This window comes from Pseudorca crassidens, chromosome 8, assembly GCF_039906515.1.
Source record: "Pseudorca crassidens isolate mPseCra1 chromosome 8, mPseCra1.hap1, whole genome shotgun sequence".
In the NCBI taxonomy this organism is placed as follows: Eukaryota; Metazoa; Chordata; class Mammalia; order Artiodactyla; family Delphinidae; genus Pseudorca; species Pseudorca crassidens.
This window is the reverse complement of record NC_090303.1, coordinates 46254970-46274700: the sequence shown is the minus strand read 5'-3', so window position 1 is coordinate 46274700 and position 19731 is coordinate 46254970. Positions and strand designations below refer to the sequence as shown.

At 38.9% G+C, this 19731-nt stretch overlaps 1 protein-coding gene across 3 annotated transcripts in view; it reads left to right on the top strand.

Moving 5' to 3' along the window:
• UMAD1 (UBAP1-MVB12-associated (UMA) domain containing 1) overlaps nt 1-19731 on the top strand; it is a 247208-nt gene that overhangs the window by 7644 nt on the left and 219833 nt on the right. For all 3 annotated transcript variants that reach the window (XM_067746322.1, XM_067746323.1, XM_067746321.1), the window contains one exon: nt 16926-17025. In XM_067746322.1, coding sequence (XP_067602423.1) covers nt 16944-17025 — 82 coding nt within the window. In that variant the 5' untranslated portion in view covers nt 16926-16943. The remainder of the gene's footprint in view (nt 1-16925; nt 17026-19731) is intronic.

The window sequence follows — 19731 nt, the reverse complement described above, 5'->3', positions numbered from 1 at the left end:
TTGATTGATTGTGGTAAAATGTACATAAAAATTGCCATCTTAACCATTTTTAATTGGATGGCTCAGTGGCATTAGGTGCATTCACATTATTGTACAACCATTGCTGTCATCCATCTCCCAAACTTTGTCATCATCCCATACTAAAACTCTCTGCCCATTATACAGTCTATGAATTTGACTACTCTAGGTACCTCATATAAGTAGAATCATACAATATTTGTCCTTTTCTGTCTGGCTTATTTCACTTATCATAATGTCTTCAAGGTTCTTCTATGTTGTAGCATGTATCAGAGTTTCATTCCTTTTAATGCTGAATAATAGTCCATTGTATGTAGTAAATACCATATTTTGTTTATCCACTCGTTATTTTGGGTACATTTGGATTGTCTCCACCTTCTAGCCAGTTTACTTTTAGGTCAAAAGGAAACTGATTAGAACTATTTTGGGTTAGCTTGACTAGCCTAAGGTTTATTAGCCTTATAAGGCACTGAAGCCATGAAGAGGAAAGCTTTCAGAATCCAGACTGTCTTCTGTCTCTTTTTTTTTTTTATTATTTTATTTATTTATTTATTTATTTTTTTAACATCTTTATTGGAGTATAATTGCTTTACAATGGTATGTTAGTTTCAGCTTCACAACAAAATGAATCAGTTATATATATACATATATTCCCATATCTCTTCCCGCTTGCGTCTCCCTCCCTCCCACCCTCCCTATCCCACCCCTCCAGGCGGTCACAAAGCACCGAGCTGATCTCTCTGTCTCTTTTGAGACCACTTTCTCTTCAGCCGAGCAATTGTTGCTTCACTGTTTACATAGATCTGCATGGTTACCCCAAACTTTGTGAACGGCTCTTGGGAGAATCTAATTTGCCAGCTCTAGTCACTTGGCCATACATCTTCCAAACAACTATGGTGTAGAAGGGGACTTGGGGAGGATTGGGTACAAAGATGTTGGGAACATAGCGGGGTCCACTATGTTGGAGAGACACCCAAGGGGCTTGCAGTAATCAAACTGGAGATGTTGGTGAGCTGAACCCAAGTAGGGGCAGTAGGAATAGAGAGAAACCAAAAGTTTCATGAGATATCATGGGGTTGCAGGACTTAGTGGGTGGGGGAGAGTGGATGAAAGGGAGAGGGTGAAATTAAGGTAACACTTACGGTTCTGTCTCTAGCAGCTGTTTGGACCACCATGCTTTTTTCTGAGATAGAGAGTAGAGTAGGACATGTGTGCTGGGAAGATGACTCAGCCTTGGACACTGAAGCACTACAGCACAGGGTGAAGGATATAGACCTAGATTAAATCTTGATACTTAGGTGACTTTTGGAAAAATTATCCTGTCAGAGCTTCAGTTTCTGTATAAACATGGGAGATAATAAAGCTTCATGGGGTTATTTTAAGCATTAAATAAGATTTGCATATGTAAATCCCTGAGCACAGTGCCTGGTTACACTAAGTACTTAAATAATAAATTGTAAGTTATAACTGTTAGTAGCGTGAGCAAATTGTCCTAAAGTATCTGCTGGACATCTTAGTGATGATGAACGATGTTAGTAAAGGTGGAAGAAAACCCCAGGGTGCTTCCCCAGAAGGAAGGAAGTGTGTGGGCTTGTCTGAGAGTGAGAATCCTGAAGCATCTGGGTGATGGTATGTTTTGCCCAGCTCTGCTCAGCAGCCTGGATGGAAGAGACTGTGTCCTCTTACAACCATTTGAGTGTTACCAAGATGTTGTCTATACTGTTCAACAGTTTCTTGTGGAAAATTATCGTCAGGGAGATATTTTTCCTCTTGATCTTTCAGTCTGTATTTTCCATTCCTTATGTTTATTCATTGAAGCAGAGACTGGGGGAGCGGGCTACTTTCGTCTTCCTCACTGAACTTTCTATTGCAGGCAGCTTCTTGTGTCTGTGTCTAGTCCTGGAAGACAGGTGGTTGCACACGTTCCTTGGCTTGTTCAGTTCACAGTGGCTAACAGAAACTCATCATGTGTGGGTCTGCCAGGCCGAGATTGAGTCTTCCGTGGCTCAGACCATTGAGATCTCTGAATGAATTAGAGAATTAGGAGCAGTTTGTAATTCTTCAAACATGAAAGTAGATATCTTTTCCTGTGTTCTGCTCATGGAGCTTTTTCTGTCTGGGACCCTGTTTTACAAAGTCTTCCTTGGGCAGTTATAAACCATTTCCCTCCTTATTTTTCCCTGTTGCTTGCCAAGGCCAAAACTATCATATTTGAATGGAAGTAGAAGATCTCCCAGGAGAAGGGGAGGGTCAAGGGAGGGAATCCAATTTTGCCAGACTTTAGAAAGAATTCCCATGCAGTGGGATGTCTGGTAGCCTATTTTTTTCTTGTAGATACAGCTGTGTTTTAGAATTAAGTTCAGGCAATGGGGATGGATGAAATACTTTCTCCATCTTCGTGGTTCACTCTCTGTTGTAATAGTTTGCTTGTCTATTTGCTTATTCATTCATTCATCCTTGGATAGGATTTCAGAAGATGTAGCATGTGGCAGAGAGCACAGTAATGAACTCTTGGTCAGTTGTGCTTCTTGGTCAATCCCCACTGATTGTGGAGTTCATGGACATTTGACTCAGACTTTGGCATATGGTTGATAGTTATTGCCAATTTTTTTCATGTTTCTTTATGTGCATTTTGATGAAAAATTGGGAGGAGGTGAAACAGTCAGCTTTCTTATTTACTCAGGAGTCTGAAGCAAGTCTTCAGACAGGTAACAATATTTGAGTAGACTGTTAACAACTTGCTAGCCGCTTGCTTGGCCCGTGCTGTTTTTACACAGGACTCGGCACCATGCTTTGTGCCCACTGGCCTTGTGAGAGGTGGTAGAGAGGCAGGCCAAAAGGCAGCAAATAGATTAGATAGTTCCTTGAATTTGGAGAAACTGCCTTGTTTGATGTTGTTCTCTAGGGCCTAGAACTGTGCCTGGCTAGTATTTGGCCTTCAAAACATGTTGGTTGAATGAATTAAAAAGTGAGCAAATGAACAAACGACTGAATTTTAGAAGTTTGTTTTTATTTAGGAAGGAAATACTTTTGATGATGCAGTTAGTTTGTACTGGAAGTCGAATGATGTAGATTTTTAATGGGCAATTGAGGAGTGAGTTTTTTTGGAAGATGTATGTAATGGTTCCTGTTGTGTGTTAGATGTATTTCAGTGAGCAAATAGAGATATTTAAAGACCCACACTGAATAATGCTTTATTTTATTTTTTTAAATTCTCCGTTTCTCTGTGCTATAGAGAGTTGTAAAGAGGGGTGATCTCACAATTGGTCTACTTCGTTCTTCCTTACGACTTTATTAAATAAATCACCTATTTAAGTAAATCACCTAAGGTATTTGTTTCATGTGAAGAGATGCTTTTGTTAGAGTTGTCTGGGGTCTTTTTCAGGGTGTGTTTTCATTTTAGATTTACAACATTGAACACAGTGGTTAGAAACTAGTATTTTATTGGTAGGTATCAGTGTTATTTAAGCCAAAATCAAATTTTTTTGTGTGACAGTTACGTAGAATTATACTTGTAACTTTTCTAAAACATAAAAATATCTAATTGTGTCATTAATTTAGAGGAGTCGGGATAACACTAAAGCCTTTAAATTACATTCTTCGTCAATGAATGAGACCAAAATGGTATAACTTATAAGCGTGGTTTGTTATAAGCTCTCAAAGGCAGCAACTTTATCTTCTAAGCTTATATCTCTTCACACTATTTAACATCCTTCTTTAGAAAAAAAAGAATGTTTTTTGCACGTCCTGCATTAAAAAGAGGGAAGTTTTTGTTTGTTTTAATAAAACCTCTTGAAATTAAGATGGCTTCTGACTAGAATGCATCACATACTAGGTGATTGCACCTATCTACAGAGGAGTAGTTTACAACAAAGAATTATCTGGTCCAAAATGCTAAGAGTGAAGAGGTTGAGAAACTCTGGTCTAATGTAATAGGTGATTTCCTCTCCCCTAAATTAGTAGAATCAGTGGAGACTTTTTTATGCTATCCTATTTTTCATTTTATGAGTAAGAGACAGTATTGGAAAAAGCAGTCAGTCTTTATCATTGCCAGGCTACCATTCTTGATTCTGAAAATAATAGGGTAGTTAATTAAAAGGAAAACAAAACCCCCAAATCCAACAACAGCAGCAAAACTACACAAAACTTCCCATGATTCTGATAGAGACTTTGAGGGGTGATAATTTACAGAGAAATGGAGGGGAGAGTAAAATTGTCTGGGGTCTCTTTTACCTTAGTGAGACTGTCAATTTTCAGTGATGAAAAAGGGATCTGAGAAGAAAGAAGGTTCTGTTCTAAAATTTTCTTGGGCCAACTTGTGACTTTTCAAAATAACTTTATCATGTGCTTGAAAAATTATTCTGCTAGAGAAAATTAGTAATTCCAGATCATGTAATGCTTCCATGATAGCAGGATTTTATTATTATGGTGACAACTAAGATTGCAAACGGTTCCTGGTTGTAGGTATCTTGCATGGGAATGAGGAGTAGCTGGCTGTTGAGATTATCAAATGCAACCCGGTGTTGCTGTCCATGGCAAATAAAGCCAAGTGTTAAAAGTCATCAAGTTGAGGCGATAAACTACAACCCCCTCCCCCCATTGCCTTCAGTACTCTTTTAACCTAGGATTTCCTGTATTATATTTAAGGATTTCATGTTTGAATCCTACGTGTCCCATTTCTGAAAAGCTTTTCCTGCCTTTAATTTAATATAAACTAAAATAAGAAAAGGATTTAAACTGTAAGAATAGAAAAAAAAAAAAGTAAAAAACTATAAATTCAAGGAAAAAAATCCCAGCTTCACCCCTGTTGAAATCTATACTGTGAAGTTCTTCAGAGCTCCTCTGCACTCTTCTAGAACCCTCCCTTGCCTATGCTTTATAATCATCAATTTGTAGCTTGAGGTCTTCCGACTTTCTAAGTATTTTAGATGTTCTGTTTTGGCTGAAAATAATACATGTTTAATGTCTCAGTTTGCTAAAAGCAACTATATAGTCATATAGGGAAGTGAGTTTTATTAAATCATGTACCTTCAATTTTTAACGCCTGTTATATGTGTTCACGATACCACTTTCCAGTTAGGTGACAAGTGAAAAGGTTAGGAGTGATAACTTAGAAGACAGACTCTCTTAAAAATGAGATTGTCACCATTGCTTTGTATTCATCTGGGTTTGTTGTAAAAGCTGCACTAGTGTTCTGAGGGCATCTCTGAGCTACCCCAGATCAGTGGAAATGAAATGGAAATATGAGTTCAAGGAGAAAATAGAACAATGTCAAATTTCCTGCTGTTAGAAAAGAAGGAACTTGCTTATATATTTTAAAATGGCTAATGGTGGATATTAAAATGCTGTGGTGTTTAGATTACATGAGATAAATTTAAAAGAATGATACAGTTGTTTTATTTCAACATATAAATATAATATGCTAGAAACTACATTCTCTATAATTTTCAGTGTAAAGGTTTAGATGTCAACTTAAAATGTACAAGAGAGCACATGATCTTACAAAATTCTTTTAGGGAGTGTGTGAGCACCAAAGTAGGATTAGTGTCTTTGAAACTTTTTTGTCTCCAACCTAAACATGAAATGTGACATTTCATGTCAGGACCTAGTACATGCACCCACAAGCCAAAGTTCATAAACATTACTTACCACATGTGACACTCTCTGATAAACTTTTTGCTTCTCCTTTCTTTTTTCTCTTCCTCTTTTTTCCCCCCCCCTATTTCATTCTATTCAAAGATCTGGTCATGATTCACTAAATTGAGTTTATTTCCAGTAAAGGGTTGAGACCTACAGTTTGGAAAACAGCTGTAGATCCAAGATTCAGTTTGTTTTTATTTTCTTTCCTGAGTGGTTTTTTTTTTTTTGGCGAGGGTGGGTAGGATTCTGAGCAAAAATCAGACAGACGGAAATAAAATTTCTATTAATGCATTAATTCATTGGCCTTCAAACTGTTCTGGGAGCTCATCTGCGACATCAGTTGAAATGTCTTTCCTGGCTCCCCTCTTGCTTATCCTCTTAGATGCCTGTACCTCTCACCCATGACACCAATATCACAAACTTTCAAAGATAAAAAACCCAGATGAATGGAAAAACAGAGGGAGAATATTTTGGTAATCCTAATTGGTACTCTGAAGGTAATGGATACACTTTAAAAGAGGACAAAATCATCTCCTTCATACAAATAAAAATCTGTCAGAGACTTATTAATTCATCAGTTAAGGAAGAAATTAGTAGTATATTACAACTGGTTCAAAAGAAAACTCAAAGTATCACCACACAATACAGTCAAATAAGGGAATGTTGAATTTATTAATTATTGCAAAACTGGTCACTGTCCCTAGGGTAGCGTTATTGCATCCTGTGGATAGGGATTATTTGTATGCCTATCAATTTTCTGCAAGTTATCAACTGTCTCTACAGAGTTGTAACATAACCGAGTCAGATAAACAGAGGTGGAGATAACCAGGACAGACGTGCTAGCCGTAATAGCCACTAAATTCCGAAGTCTTTTACAGTTTTTCCTTATTCTGATTAGATTTAGGCTATTAAACTAGGTCTAAAACTTTGACACCTGAAGGCCAAATCCAGTTTGAAGAGGATTTATTCAGTCTGCAGAGTATTTTAAAAACTTTTTGAATTTGTTGCTATCATTTAAATACTAGGTTTTTACATAATAGTTGGATTTCTAGTTTGTCTTGAAGAATCAGACTTGGTGACACTGGGCCCACATCCCTTCATGGAACAGTGGTTGGAGCTGCCAAAGGTACTTAAAAAAAATTTTTTTTTAAATCTTTATTTTTGTAGAGTTACCATCTGATCCAGCAATCTCAGCCCTGAGCATATATCCAGAAAAGGTGAAAACTCTAATTAAAAAAGATACATGTACCCCAATGTTCATAGCAGCACAATTTATAATAGCCAAGACATGGAAGCAACCTAAGTGAATGGATAAAGAAGTTGTGGTACAATGGAGTATTACTCAGCCATAAAAAAGAATAAAATAATGCCATTTGCAGCAACATGGATGGACTTGGAGATTATCATGCTAAAAGAAGTAAGTCAGAAAGAGAAAGCCAAATATCATATAATATTACTTACTTGTGAAATCTAAAAAAATGATACATATGAACTTATTTACCAAACAGAAACAGACTCACAGACACAGAAAACAGTCATGGTTACCGAAGGGGGTAGGGGAGGGATAAATTAGGAGTTTGGGATTAACAGATACACACTACTATATGTAAAATAGATGGCAATAAGGACCTACTGTCTAGCACAGGGAACTATGTTCAATAGTGGAAAAGATTCTGAAAGTAATATATATATAAACTGAATCACTTTGCTATACACCTGAAAGTAACACAGCACACAGGAACATACAGTTTTCTTTATTGTAAATCAAGTATACGTCATTAAAAATTTTTTAAATATTTTTTATTGTAAAACAATATATGATATTTGATTTAGAAAAAAGCAAATACTACAAAAGAAACATAAATTAAATATAAACTAGTCATGCTTCCTGGTAAGAACAACTATTAGGTTTGGTGTATATTTCTCCATATTTTTTTCCTAAGAATGTACAAAACTTATTTGCACATAGAAAATAGAAATTACCTTTATAATTAGAAAGCCTGCTAGTTTCATTTTGAAAAAGCAAATAAGTTGGAAAAAGTACTAGAAAGGATGAAATAGTATAAAACACATACTTCAGCTAAAATGTTCTCCAAGAGGCCTGGGTGACAGTGAGAGCAGGAGTTCTGAGTCCAAGGCCCATGGTCCCACACACAGGCATCAAAGGGAGGGACCTTCAGACAGAGGCAGCCTTACATCTTCAATTTACATTCCCCAGAGGTTCCTAGATGCGTTGGGACCATCTTGGGTGGTGGCCAGGAGTCAGTGGGAAGATGCCCTAACCGTAGCCTCAGCCTTGTCCTAATTTTTTTAGTGATGGTTATTTTTTTTTTTTTTACTTTGGCCATAACAGCAAATGCAAATCTGATTCCAGGCTTTCCCAGCTCAAAACCTTTCAAAGCTCTTTCACTGGTTCCTCAGAAGCCTTGTTTTGGTGAAGGGCTCCTCCTCGTGGCTCGCTGGGCATCTCCCCCCTCCCTAGAGGTGCCATCTTTAGACCAAGCCTGCACTTTCCTTCACTCCTGTCTCAGACTCGGCTGGTTTCACTCTTAGTTATCTGCCTGGCATTTGAATTTACCCCCCTGGATTATACTGAAGAGGTGTTTCTGCAGTTTTGAAATGTGAAACAATATAGTCGAGTTAACATTTTAGTCCTGGTATGACAGCCAAGTATGTTTTTGAAAAATTTGAAGAAATGGGGGTATACACATCCGTTTGGTGATAATTAAAGGGGTGTATTTTCATATTATAATTTGAGATGTTAGAGATCAGGATCTCAGTCCCTGAACTTCTATATTTTCAGTTTGAAATACCACTGATGTTTATAATTTCAGCTACCACTTACATGCTAACAGCTCCCAAATTCCAACTTATTCCTTTCATTGGAGCACTAGGTCCTATTTTTCCAACTGCATTTCACATATTTCCATTTGGACCAGTCATTGTTTCCCTACATGTAAACTTGTCTGAAGTGGAGTTAATTTTTTTCTTCTCTTAAATTTCCTTTTCCGACTTTCCTTTTCTTATTCTTAATATCACTTTCTTTACTCCCTCAGGCTTGAAACTTCAGTCGTCTTTTAGTAATTCCTTTCCATCAGTATTTTGTAGAGTTGGAAGTCACTAGGTCCTGTTTCACATTTCTGTACACCCCTTCTTTTTCATTCAAACTTCTCCCACCATAGTCCAGTCCCTTTTGCTACAACGTTCTAACTTCATGGCTCCACTCTCTCAATCAGTCTCTCCAGCATTTTATTTTATTTTATTTTATTTTATTTTATTTTATTGAAATATAGTTGGTTTACAGTGTCATGTTAGTTTGAGGTATACAGCATGGTGATTCAATTATACATATATATATACATATATAATGTATATATATTTTTTCTTTTTGATATTTTTCTCTATTATAGGTTATTACAAGATATTGAGTATAGTTCCCTGTGCTATACAGTAGGTCCTTGTTGGTTATCTATTTTATATACAGTAGGGTATATATGTTAATCTCAAACTCCTAATTTATCCCTTCCCTCCTTTCCCCCTTGGTAACCATAAGTTTGTTTCCTATGTCTGTGGGTCTCTTTCTGTTTTGTATATATGTTCATTTTTATCATTTTTTTTCTGGATTCCACATGTAAGCAATATCATATGATATTTGTCTTTCTCTCTCTGGCTTAATTCACTTAGTATGATAATCACTCGGTCCAACCACGTTGTCTAACCTATTGTCTTAAATTTAATCTTTCTGAAACACTACTTTCCTGAAGATCCTAGACTAGAAAATAATATTAAATGAATCCCGGTAAGCCACTCTGGATATTCTAACATTTTCTTGACTTAGTAGCCCTTTTAATAATTTGTCTCTTCTTTTGTATTCTTCATTTCTGTTGCTTACCTCCACGCTTCTAGTGAGGTTACTCTCTCTGCTGTCTCCTAAACACTCTCTGTTCATTGTTCCTGGTGATCCTTCTTATAGGAGAGGCCTTCCTTCTCTTCTTGGTTTATATCTGTGCCCATCAGATGAAGTTAAACTCAAGGCTACCTGTTTGTGAAGTGTAACAGGGCTCTTCTCATTCTCATTGAGCCTTCTGGAATGTTTTGTACCGTTTAATGCTGTTTTGGGTAATATAATCTTGTCTTTCAAGATTAAAACTATCAAAAGTATGGGACCATTGTCTTTTTTGGTATCTCTCGGAAGAAATTAGGAAACTTGTTACCTAAATTTGTATTCCTTTTGTCTAACCATGCAATTCACAACCCACCACACAGAAGAAGAGGAGGATTAAACATGGTTCAGGATTTTAGTTTTTCAGCACTATGGAATTTACATATTTATTGAATTTTGACACAATGTGAAGAAAAAATGTGTGTATGTATATTTTTTCTTATATAGTTAAGTGGCTGCTGTTTATCAGTCCCACATATACATTTCAGTCTATTTGACATATTTATATTGTCAAATAGTCTGTTGAAATTGAAAGAAGGTGATCAAATTGAGAACACCAGGTTACCTTAATCCTTTTGTCATGGGTAATATCACTTAAAAGGTAAGTCTTAGAATAATAGGAAAAAATAAATATATCACTTGTGCTGCCCTCCTTCAGAGCAGTAGGATCTGTGCTGTGTAGCGATCAGGGTCGCTTTCTGTATGCAGTCTGCGTGCCATTAAAAGTGAAGACACTGTCCTTTTATTTTTCAGTTTTGTGTGAATGCATAGAGAAAGAAGTATCTTGCTTTGTATACAAGACTGCATTTGTAACACACACAAAGTCATTTAAGAGACTTGAGACAATTTTACAAATAATTGTGAACTACAACATTTATATAACATCTAGAATATCATGCTAATAATGAATTTTTAAAATAGCTTTATTGGGGTATTATCAACATATGGTGAATTGTACATGTTGAAAGTGTACAATTCGATGAGTTTTGACATGTTTATATACCCTGAAACCATCACTGCAATCAAGATCATGAATATATTTATCACCCTCAAAAGTTTGCTTGTGATCCTTGGTAATTCCTCCCTCCCTGAACCTCCCATTCCCCAGGCAACCACTGATCTGCTTTCTGTCACTATACATTAGTTTGCATTTCCTAGAAGTGTTTTGTGGTCTGGCTTCTTTCACTTAGCTTGATTTTTTTGAGATTCATGCATGTCATAGCATATCTTAGGCCTTCATGCCTTATTTCTGAATAGTATTATGGATATGCTACAGTTTGTTTATCCTTTTTATCTGTTGTTGGACATTTGGATTTTTTCCAGTTTGGGGCTATTACCAAAAAAGCTGTATAACGTTTGTGTACAAGTGTGGACATATGCTTTCATTTCTCTTAGGTAAATACTTAGAAGGAGGAGGTCTGGGTCATATGGTAGGTGTATGTTTACATTTTTAAGAAACTGCCACAGTACTATATTATTACACCTACCACAGTGTATAAGAGTTCCAGTTGCTCCACATTTTTGTCAACAGTTGGCATGGCAAGCCTTTTAAATTGTTAATATTTTAATAGGTATATAGTGTTATCTCATTGAGATTTTAATTTGCATTTGCCTATTGACTAATGTTGAACATCCTTTCATGTGGCTCTTTGCCATTCACATATCTTTTTTTTTTTGCTTTGGCTGCACTGGGTCTTTGTTGCTGCGTGCGGGCTTTCTCTAGTTGTGGCAAGTGGGGGCTACTCTTCGTTGCGGTGCGCGGGCTTCTCATTGTGGTGGCTTCTCTTGTTGCAGAACACAGGCTCTAGGTGCATGCGCTCAGTAGGTGCAGCACGTGGGCTCTAGAGCATGTGGGCTCAGTAGTTGTGGCTCGCAGCCTCTAGAGCATGGGCTCAGTAGTTGTGGTGCACAGGCTTAGTTGCCCCGCAGCATGTGGGATCCTCCTGGACCAGGGATCGAACCCATGTCCCCTGCATTGGCAGGTGGACTCTTAATCACTGGATCACCAGGGGAGACCCACATATCTTCTTTAGGAAAATGTCTGTTAATAGCTTTTGTCCAGTTTGTATTGGTTTGTTTTCTCATGATTGAATTTTAAGAATTCTTTATATGTTCTAGACACATGTCCTGTATCAGATTTGTGATTTGCATGGATTTTCTCCCAATCTGTGTCTTGGGCAGTGAACTCTTCATCCCCCATCCATGTAGAAGCAGTTCCAGGATTCCCATGTTTGGGGATTAGGAGGCATTCTGGGTTGGGTCCCAGCTTAGCCAGGCAAGAGTGTTGTTGCTGGCTGATAATGGATTTTTAAGAATAAATTTTGATATTTCACCCACTTATAAAATATAAAATTTGCTTACTGTAGACAGTTTTTAACATACTGAAATCGTACCTAAGGAAATGAGGCTGGAACATGCTTGATAACTCCAGGCAGAAGAAGGCCACTGTCAAGGGCATGTAAGTCAGAAGCACGAGTGCTCATGTCTTCCCATATACTCAGCTGGGGGCAGCAGGACTGTTCCAGGCCTCCTCCACTTTTGGGATGGAGCTCCTAAATTCCTCTTAGGTTTACTCAGGATTGCCTCCAAAATGGGGTAGTTTCAGGTTGCTGTTTGTTCCCGTAAATATAAGTTGAGTGCTACATTTGCAGTGCCTGGTCAGTATCTGGCCTAAGCACTTAATAAATACTCATAAAATATAAATATAAAGTAAGTGAAAGTCTGGAACGTGGATATTGTGGAATTAGCAAATATCTTCAGAACACAGAGCTGAGCAAGGCTTGGGAAAGTAGGGATTTAGAAAGACAGAAATGGAATTAATGAAATGTATTTCACTAATATTAGGAAATATTAAAGTCCAACACAAATGTCTTGTTAAGGGCTCCTTGTCTTTGGTGCTTTGTTGATGTAAAGCATTCAGTTTTGGTACCAAAAAGACTTGGTTTAAAATTCTAGCTCGGCTGTTTACTAGCCATACACATTTGCATCAATACTTAACCGACTTTACTTCAATTCTTTCACTTACACGTTGTGAATAGTTATGTGTACCTGGCGGGATGATTGTAAGATTATAGGAGATAGAGTCTATAAGGCATTTAGGTACAGTGCGTGACACATTGTAGGAGCTCAGCAAATGTTAGTGGGGTTTTAGTTACCCCCGTTCTCTTTCCCAGTTCTAGTCTTAGGTGGGGAAAGGAAATCTGGCTGCTGGAGTGGTGACCTAACCATGCAGCTTTCTTGCTGTGGGAGGATCTTAGAATGGTATTGCCAGTCCCACTGGGATAAATTTTTATACCACCTTATGTGTGTTTTCAATGGTACAAAAAATATCATGGTATAAAGATAATTTGATTACAGATTTTAGTGTCTCAGGACATAGTCTTTTCATGCATGGAGTGATTACTGTAAAGCTATATGTATGGTTAGACTTACTTAGGTACCTAATGGAATGAATCATGAATGTCAGCAGCAGTATAGATGGTGCAAGGGAATCCCAAGACTTGTAAAATTGGCACAGCGTTCCCATGGAAACACATCTGAGGTGACTATTGTAGAGGAAGGAGTTAAGGCAATGGTCAGGTTGGCAGAATAACAGGTGCGAGGGTGACTGGTAGTTTCATAACCATTTTAGAGCAGTTACCAATGGATGTTTGTAGCAAACTAGTCTGCTGCCATTCTGAGTTCCTTTATACTGTCTCTACTACCTTTTTCCTATTCCTGACCTGTTTCTTCCGTGCGTGGATGTTTCTTGACTCTTGGAACCTAAGTTCTCTCTCCTTCTCGGATATGTTTGGAATTTTATAATGTTCTAAAGGACAAACTGTAATATTATGCATTGCCACATAAGTCATACTGTTGGTAACCTGCTGCAGCCTATTTAAGACTGTATATTCTTTAAGTTTGATTTTTTTTAGGTCATGAAAAACTTAAATGCTTCACTTAATTATTTGAATCATAAGTTCTCTACAAAATACTTGCATTCAAAAGGGATTCTGGCACTACAGCTGAGTTTGGTCTGGCATTTATAACAGCGTATCTAAACGTTGGGGGCCTGAGAATGACATCAGAACCGCTTTTGTGATTTCTGTTTGTTCCATTTCTGTCTTGTGGCCAGACATGAAAAGGTATTGGAAATTTGAGTCCTTCTATTAAAGGCTTTTCTTTTATATGTTAGAAAGGAGCCACTTTTTAAAGGGCCTCTCTCTGTGGCCACAAAGCTCCTTGTTCTAGCACTCTAATGGCATGTGACACAGTGAACCAAGCAAGCAACATGGCCACACCTACCTCCAAGGAGGGTAGAAAACTGCAGTTCTTACATGTCTCCTGATATAAGGTGGAGAGCCAGTGAATGGCCTAATGATTCCGTGATCACCATATACTCAGTTCTCTCTCCCTGCGGTAGACAGAGTGACTCACCCCTCCCCAACGGCAGTAACCCAAATGGCCGCATTCAGTCATAGCATCATGCTCTAAGTTCAGTATTTCTTCATCAGGTCCAGATGTGGCACCTCTTGTTGTAGAGACTTCATGAACTAAAAAGACCAGCAGTCTGTCCCTTCTGTCCCCTCTGGTAACTGGGAAAAATAACTGCCCAAACCACTGTCATCCAGAAAGGGGAGGAATGGGAGATACACAGCAGTCACCGAGTGGTAGCAATTCTGGAATCTCACTGAGCAGGCATTTTGGGGGATCCTCGCCTTGGATTGGAGAATGTTCATTAATTATGCCCAGATTCTGCTTCTCAGGAGAGCCCCGCCCCCAGTCCCGTGTTCTCCAGGCACTCCACCCAAAGTGTCTTCCTTTTCCAGTAACTTCCTTGGCTACCACTGAAGTAGGCATTGGAGAATAGACCCTCCTTGGGGGCTGAGCAGTTTTCTCTGGCAGCTTCCTGTCTGCAGCATTGTTGTAAACTTCCAATAGTCAAAGTCCTCCTTTAATTCAGACTTGTAGCTGTTTTGCCAGCACAACTCTCCAAAAATTTTGTTGGCTTCTTATCTATTTGATTATAATCAGCTTCATGTATCTGTAGCCAGACCTACAATTTTTGCTAGCTGTAACTCTTAGATTTGCTACATTTCTCATCTCTTTCACCCTTAAATGTGCCCCCCCTTTATTTATTTGAAGGTATCTTTTCTCTACAAGGCTTCAGTTGGACACTGATCCCCTTCGTCTCTTTTTCCTGACCCATTGTAGCCTAAGAATTTACTGAGTGCCACATTCATCCAGGCTGAGGCTTTAGTATCAGGTGTGATGGCTATATCCTTGATTTGATCCTTACCCAGATTGAATTTTAATCATCTGTTGTTCCTTCAAAGGCTTTCTCTGTTTTAGTTTTAACTGTTTGGGGTTGAGAAGTTAGTTGCTTCTTCCAGTCTTTTAAGTCTTTGAGTTTGAACTTTATTGTCTTACATTCCTGCTTATAAACCAACCAGTTCTTTTCTGATCTCATTTCTTTCTTGCATGGGTTTCTCTTTATCTTAGTTATTTTTTTCATCTCATTCCTTGTCTTTTCATCTTTTCCTTTTGCTTTTCCATCTAACCTTGTTTTTTTGGTTTTTTTGGTTTTTGTTTTTGTTTTTACCAGTTTCATACAGGTCATGTCTCCTTGTACTCTCTTGAGGCTGCCAGACTATTTCCAGACTTTTCTTTTGGCTCCATCACTATATCCAGTAAGCTCAGCCTTTGAGGATTTCAGAGGTGATTCCTTTTCCTTTACTGAAATATTTTCTTTTTCACATGGCTTGTGTTTTTCTTCTCCATTTTTTTTTCTTTTAAAAAGTAAAACCTGCTAGATGTGTTTTCTGTCAACAAATTGGCTCTTTTACCATCCACTCCGATCTACAACTCAGGGCAGGTTGACCTACACAAATCCTGGTGCAATTCTCAGTTTCTAGAAGCATCTTGCTCAGATAAAATCTTTACTTATCCTCCCTGCTTGATTTTCTGGTGGGTGGAATATATGAAACTGAAATGTGGGGCACTTGTTGCCACCAGGAACTTTTCTTTGCTGTCTCTCTCTTTTTTTTTTTTTTTGCGGTACGCGGGTCTCTCACCGTTGTGGCCCCTCCCGTTGCGGAGCACAGGCTCCGGACGTGCAGGCTCAGCAGCCATGGCTCACGGGCCCAGCCGCTCCGCGGCATGTGGGATCTTCCCGGACCGGGGCACGAACCTGTGTCCCCTGCATCGGGACTCTCAACCACTGCGCCACCAGGGAAGCCCTCTTTGCTGTCTCTTATATTGCTTTGCTTACAGCAACTCAGAACGTGACATGTCCTCCCAAGTTTCCTTCAACTTCCTTCCCAGTTGTTTTCTAAGAGTTGTTGCCCTGCCTGAGTGTACAAAGCTGAATGTACAAAGGTGGGAGGACACAGAGGAGAGAGAGAGAGAGAGAGTGTGTGTGTGTGTGTGTGTGTGTGTGTGTGTGTGTGTGTGTATGTGTGTGTTGGGGGTAGTGCACAATAATCTCACCAACACAGATATTTGCACTGATGGGAATTTACATTTGGCTACAATTTTACAATGAATACAGTCCTTGAGTGTCTGAATCAGATAACCAGCTCTAGAGGGTGTTTGTAGTGCCTTCTTTTCTTTTTTCAGGTGGCCTTAATTTCATGAGGCTTAAGGTAGTTATGGCATGACAAGAAACCTGGACAGGGTTTGGTTTTTTCCCCCCTTTCCTCGGTCCAGTGTCCAATTTATGGCTAGTGAGATCCTTCAAGATTCTGGTGTTATCTGTTGACTTCAGTTTTACTTGTAGAGATTTCTTGGGTTATTTCCTGCATGTTCAGAAATTGAGAGGATGAACACAGTATTTCAAACTGGAAGTCCATGCTCCTTAATTTCTGGTTTTGTCTTCTGACACCTAGAGAGGGCTTGTGTTCTTAAGTTTGGGAATAGAATTCCTAAAAGTAATTATTGTGATATCTTTATATTTGGCTTTTAAAATTTATTTGGCTGCATTGAGTCTCAGTTGCAGCAACGTGAGATCTTTCAATGCAGCGAGGGCTCTTTGTTCTCTCCAGTTGTGACGCGCAGGCTCCAGAGCACATGGGCTCAGTAGTTGCAGCACTCAGGCTCTCTAGCTGTTGGTGCACAGACTCTAGAGCATGTGAGCTCAGTAGTTGTGGTGTACAGGCTTAATTGCCCTGCAGCATGTGGGATCTTAGTTCCCTGACTAGGGATCGAACCCATGTCCCCTGCATTGGAGGGCAGATTCTTAACCACTGGACCACCAGGGAAGTCCCTGTATGTGGCTTTTTACTAAGAAGGGTAAGAGTTTTATGGTTTCATCTGAATTTGTTATTATATAGTGTTTCTATTTCAGGTAACAGAGGAAGCAGCAATGTTTCACTTCTTCAGAAAGCCTCCGGAATCTAAAAAGCCCTTGGTACCAGAGAGAGAAGCAGATGGATTTGTCCTTTTAGGTGAGTCTTTTTAGGAAACAATATCATAATTAGATGAATTATTTTTCCTTTAAAAGATTACTTGAAAAGTATATGATTGATTTTTAAACATTTTCCTATTAATTCCAGAGTTAGTTTATGTATATGAAATCTATAAAAATATAGGTCATCAATCACTTAAAATATTGTCATCAAGTCAGACTCTTCTTATACAGTACGTTGGTTTGGACGTGTCCTTCAAATTCAGTTTGTAAAATCATCCTATTTTTTCTATCCAATAAGCTAGTCAACCTTTTTAATTATGAAAAAGCAGAAGTCTTGATGAATCCTTGATAAATTCAATTTCTGTTTTATAAATAGCACCAAGCCTTGCTTCTTAAATTAGCATCAAAAATTAAATCAGGCATCCAATAAATAGTTGCTGAATGAGGTACATTTATTTCTTTTATTGAAGTATAGTTGATTTACAGTATTGTAATAACTTGCAGGTGTACAGCATGGTGATTCAATATTTTTGTAGCCTATACTCCATTCAAAGTTATTACAAGATAATGGCTATAATTCCCTGTGCTGTACAGTATGTCCTTATTGCTTATCTTTTTTATATATAGTAGTTTGTATCTCTTAATCCCATACCCCTAATTTGCCTCTGCCCTTCTCTCTCATTTTTGGTAACCACTAGTTTGTTTTCAGTATCTGTGAGTCTGTTTCTGTTCTGCATATACATTCATTTGTATTACTTTTTAGATTCCACATGTAAGTGATGTACAGTATTTGTTTTTCTCTGTCTGCCTTATTTCACTGAGCATAATATTTACTCTCCAGGTCCATACATGTTGCAAATAGCAGAATTTCATTCTTTTGTATGGCTGAGTAATAGTCCTTTGTGTGTGTGTGTGTGTGTGTGTGTGTGTGTGTGTGTATGTATATATATATATGTGTGTGTATATATATACTTCATGTTCTTAGTCCAGTCGTCTGTTAATGGGCACTTGGGTTGTTTCTGTGTCTTGGCTATTTAAATAGTGCTGCTATGAGCTTTGGGGTGCATGTATCTTTTTGAATTAGTGTTTTCATTTTTTTCTGTATATATAACCAGGAGTGGGATTGCTGGATCATATGATAGTTCTATTTTTAGTTTTTGGGGGAACCTCCATACTGTTTTCCATAGTGGCTACACCAATTTACATTCCCAGCAACAGTGTTGAAGTACACTTTTAAATCTAAACATGTTAAATAGTGTCTCCTAAATGTTAAGACTAGTTTATCTTCTATTATAAAATTAATACCTGCTAGTTATTAAAATTTTAGTGGGGCTTCCCTGGTGGCGCAGTGGTTGAGAGTCCGCCTGCCGATGCAGGGGACACGGGTTCGTGCCCCGGTCCGGGAGGATCCCACACGCCACGGAGCGGCTGGGCCCGTGAGTCATGGCCGCTGAGCCTGCGCGTCCGGAGCCTGTGCTCCGCAACGGGAGAGGCCACAACAGTGAGAGGCCCGCGTACCACACACACACAGAAAAAGATTTTAGTGGCTTTAAAAAATATTTCTTTCAACCAAATACTATGCTCTTCCCAAGGGGAATTCTGAAAAATAACATTTCCTTCATGTCATTGTGTCTTTCCCCCAAGGAAGAGATTTGCAGTCTTTAGATAGTTCTTCCCAGCAGTTCTCTACCAACAGGGTGGTGAGGAGGAACCAAAGCCCAGTGTCCCCTTGTGAAACGCATCCTCTTCTACTCCGGATTTCCTCCTGCCAACTTCAGCTCCTTCTCTGAGAGGATTTGCATGAACTCATAGAGTGTTTGCTTCTGGCGATGCTTCTCAGGTGTCTCCCTTTCCAGATTCTGGTTTCCTATCTCTTCTGTCTTTATCTTGGCCCAGTCATCCCAGAGTCCCTTGGCATTGGCAGATGGTCTGCGTGTCTTGAGGAGTAGAAGATGGCTCCTTGGGTTTACGGGTAATCCTGAACCTTCAGCTTAGGCCCTCTCGGCCTCTGACCCCACACATTCAGAAGGGTGGGTGGGTGGGTCTCTGCCTCTTGAGCCCTTCCCTTTAGGATCTGGTCTCTCACAGTAAGGATGCAAGGATTTTACTGCTCTGGCCCTCTTCTGTTTCTTGGCCTTAATCTCTGGGAGACCGGAAGAGAGTTTTTCTCATGGCTGAATGTTACCGTAGAATATCCCATCTTTTCCACAGTCAAATTCTGGCAGGCCTGTGTGTTTTTCTGTGTCTGCTTCCTGTGGCCTGGGACAGGGGCAGTAACTAGAGTGGTCAGAGTTATTTTCTCTCTGACCAGATCCCCTACGTCTGAGGTAAAGTAGTGGGGCATAGTCGGACCAGGGTTGGTGGTTTTTCTGGGGAGCCTCCTGACTGGGATAAAGTGGGGTGCCATGGGCACAACTGCTTCTCTGGCCCTTCTTACAGTGTCAGGAAATTGTGCCTTGCCTTCTAAGTCAGCACTGGCTCTGTCAACCCCAACTTCTGTTTCAAACGCTGCCAGCGTTGCTTCCCTTTTACCTGCTAAATTAGCCCCACTAACAGAAAAACTTCAGGGATGCCTCTAGTCTCCTGTATAATTTCTGCCTCTTCAGGAGTTTCACAATAAATTCTTTCAGAAATTTGCTTCAGCAAAGCCTGGTTTTCCAAACTCTTTTCTGTATTCTTCATTTTAGAACACCTCTGTAATCTCAACACATATGCAGAGAACTGTGCTCTTTTCTGTTGTTTC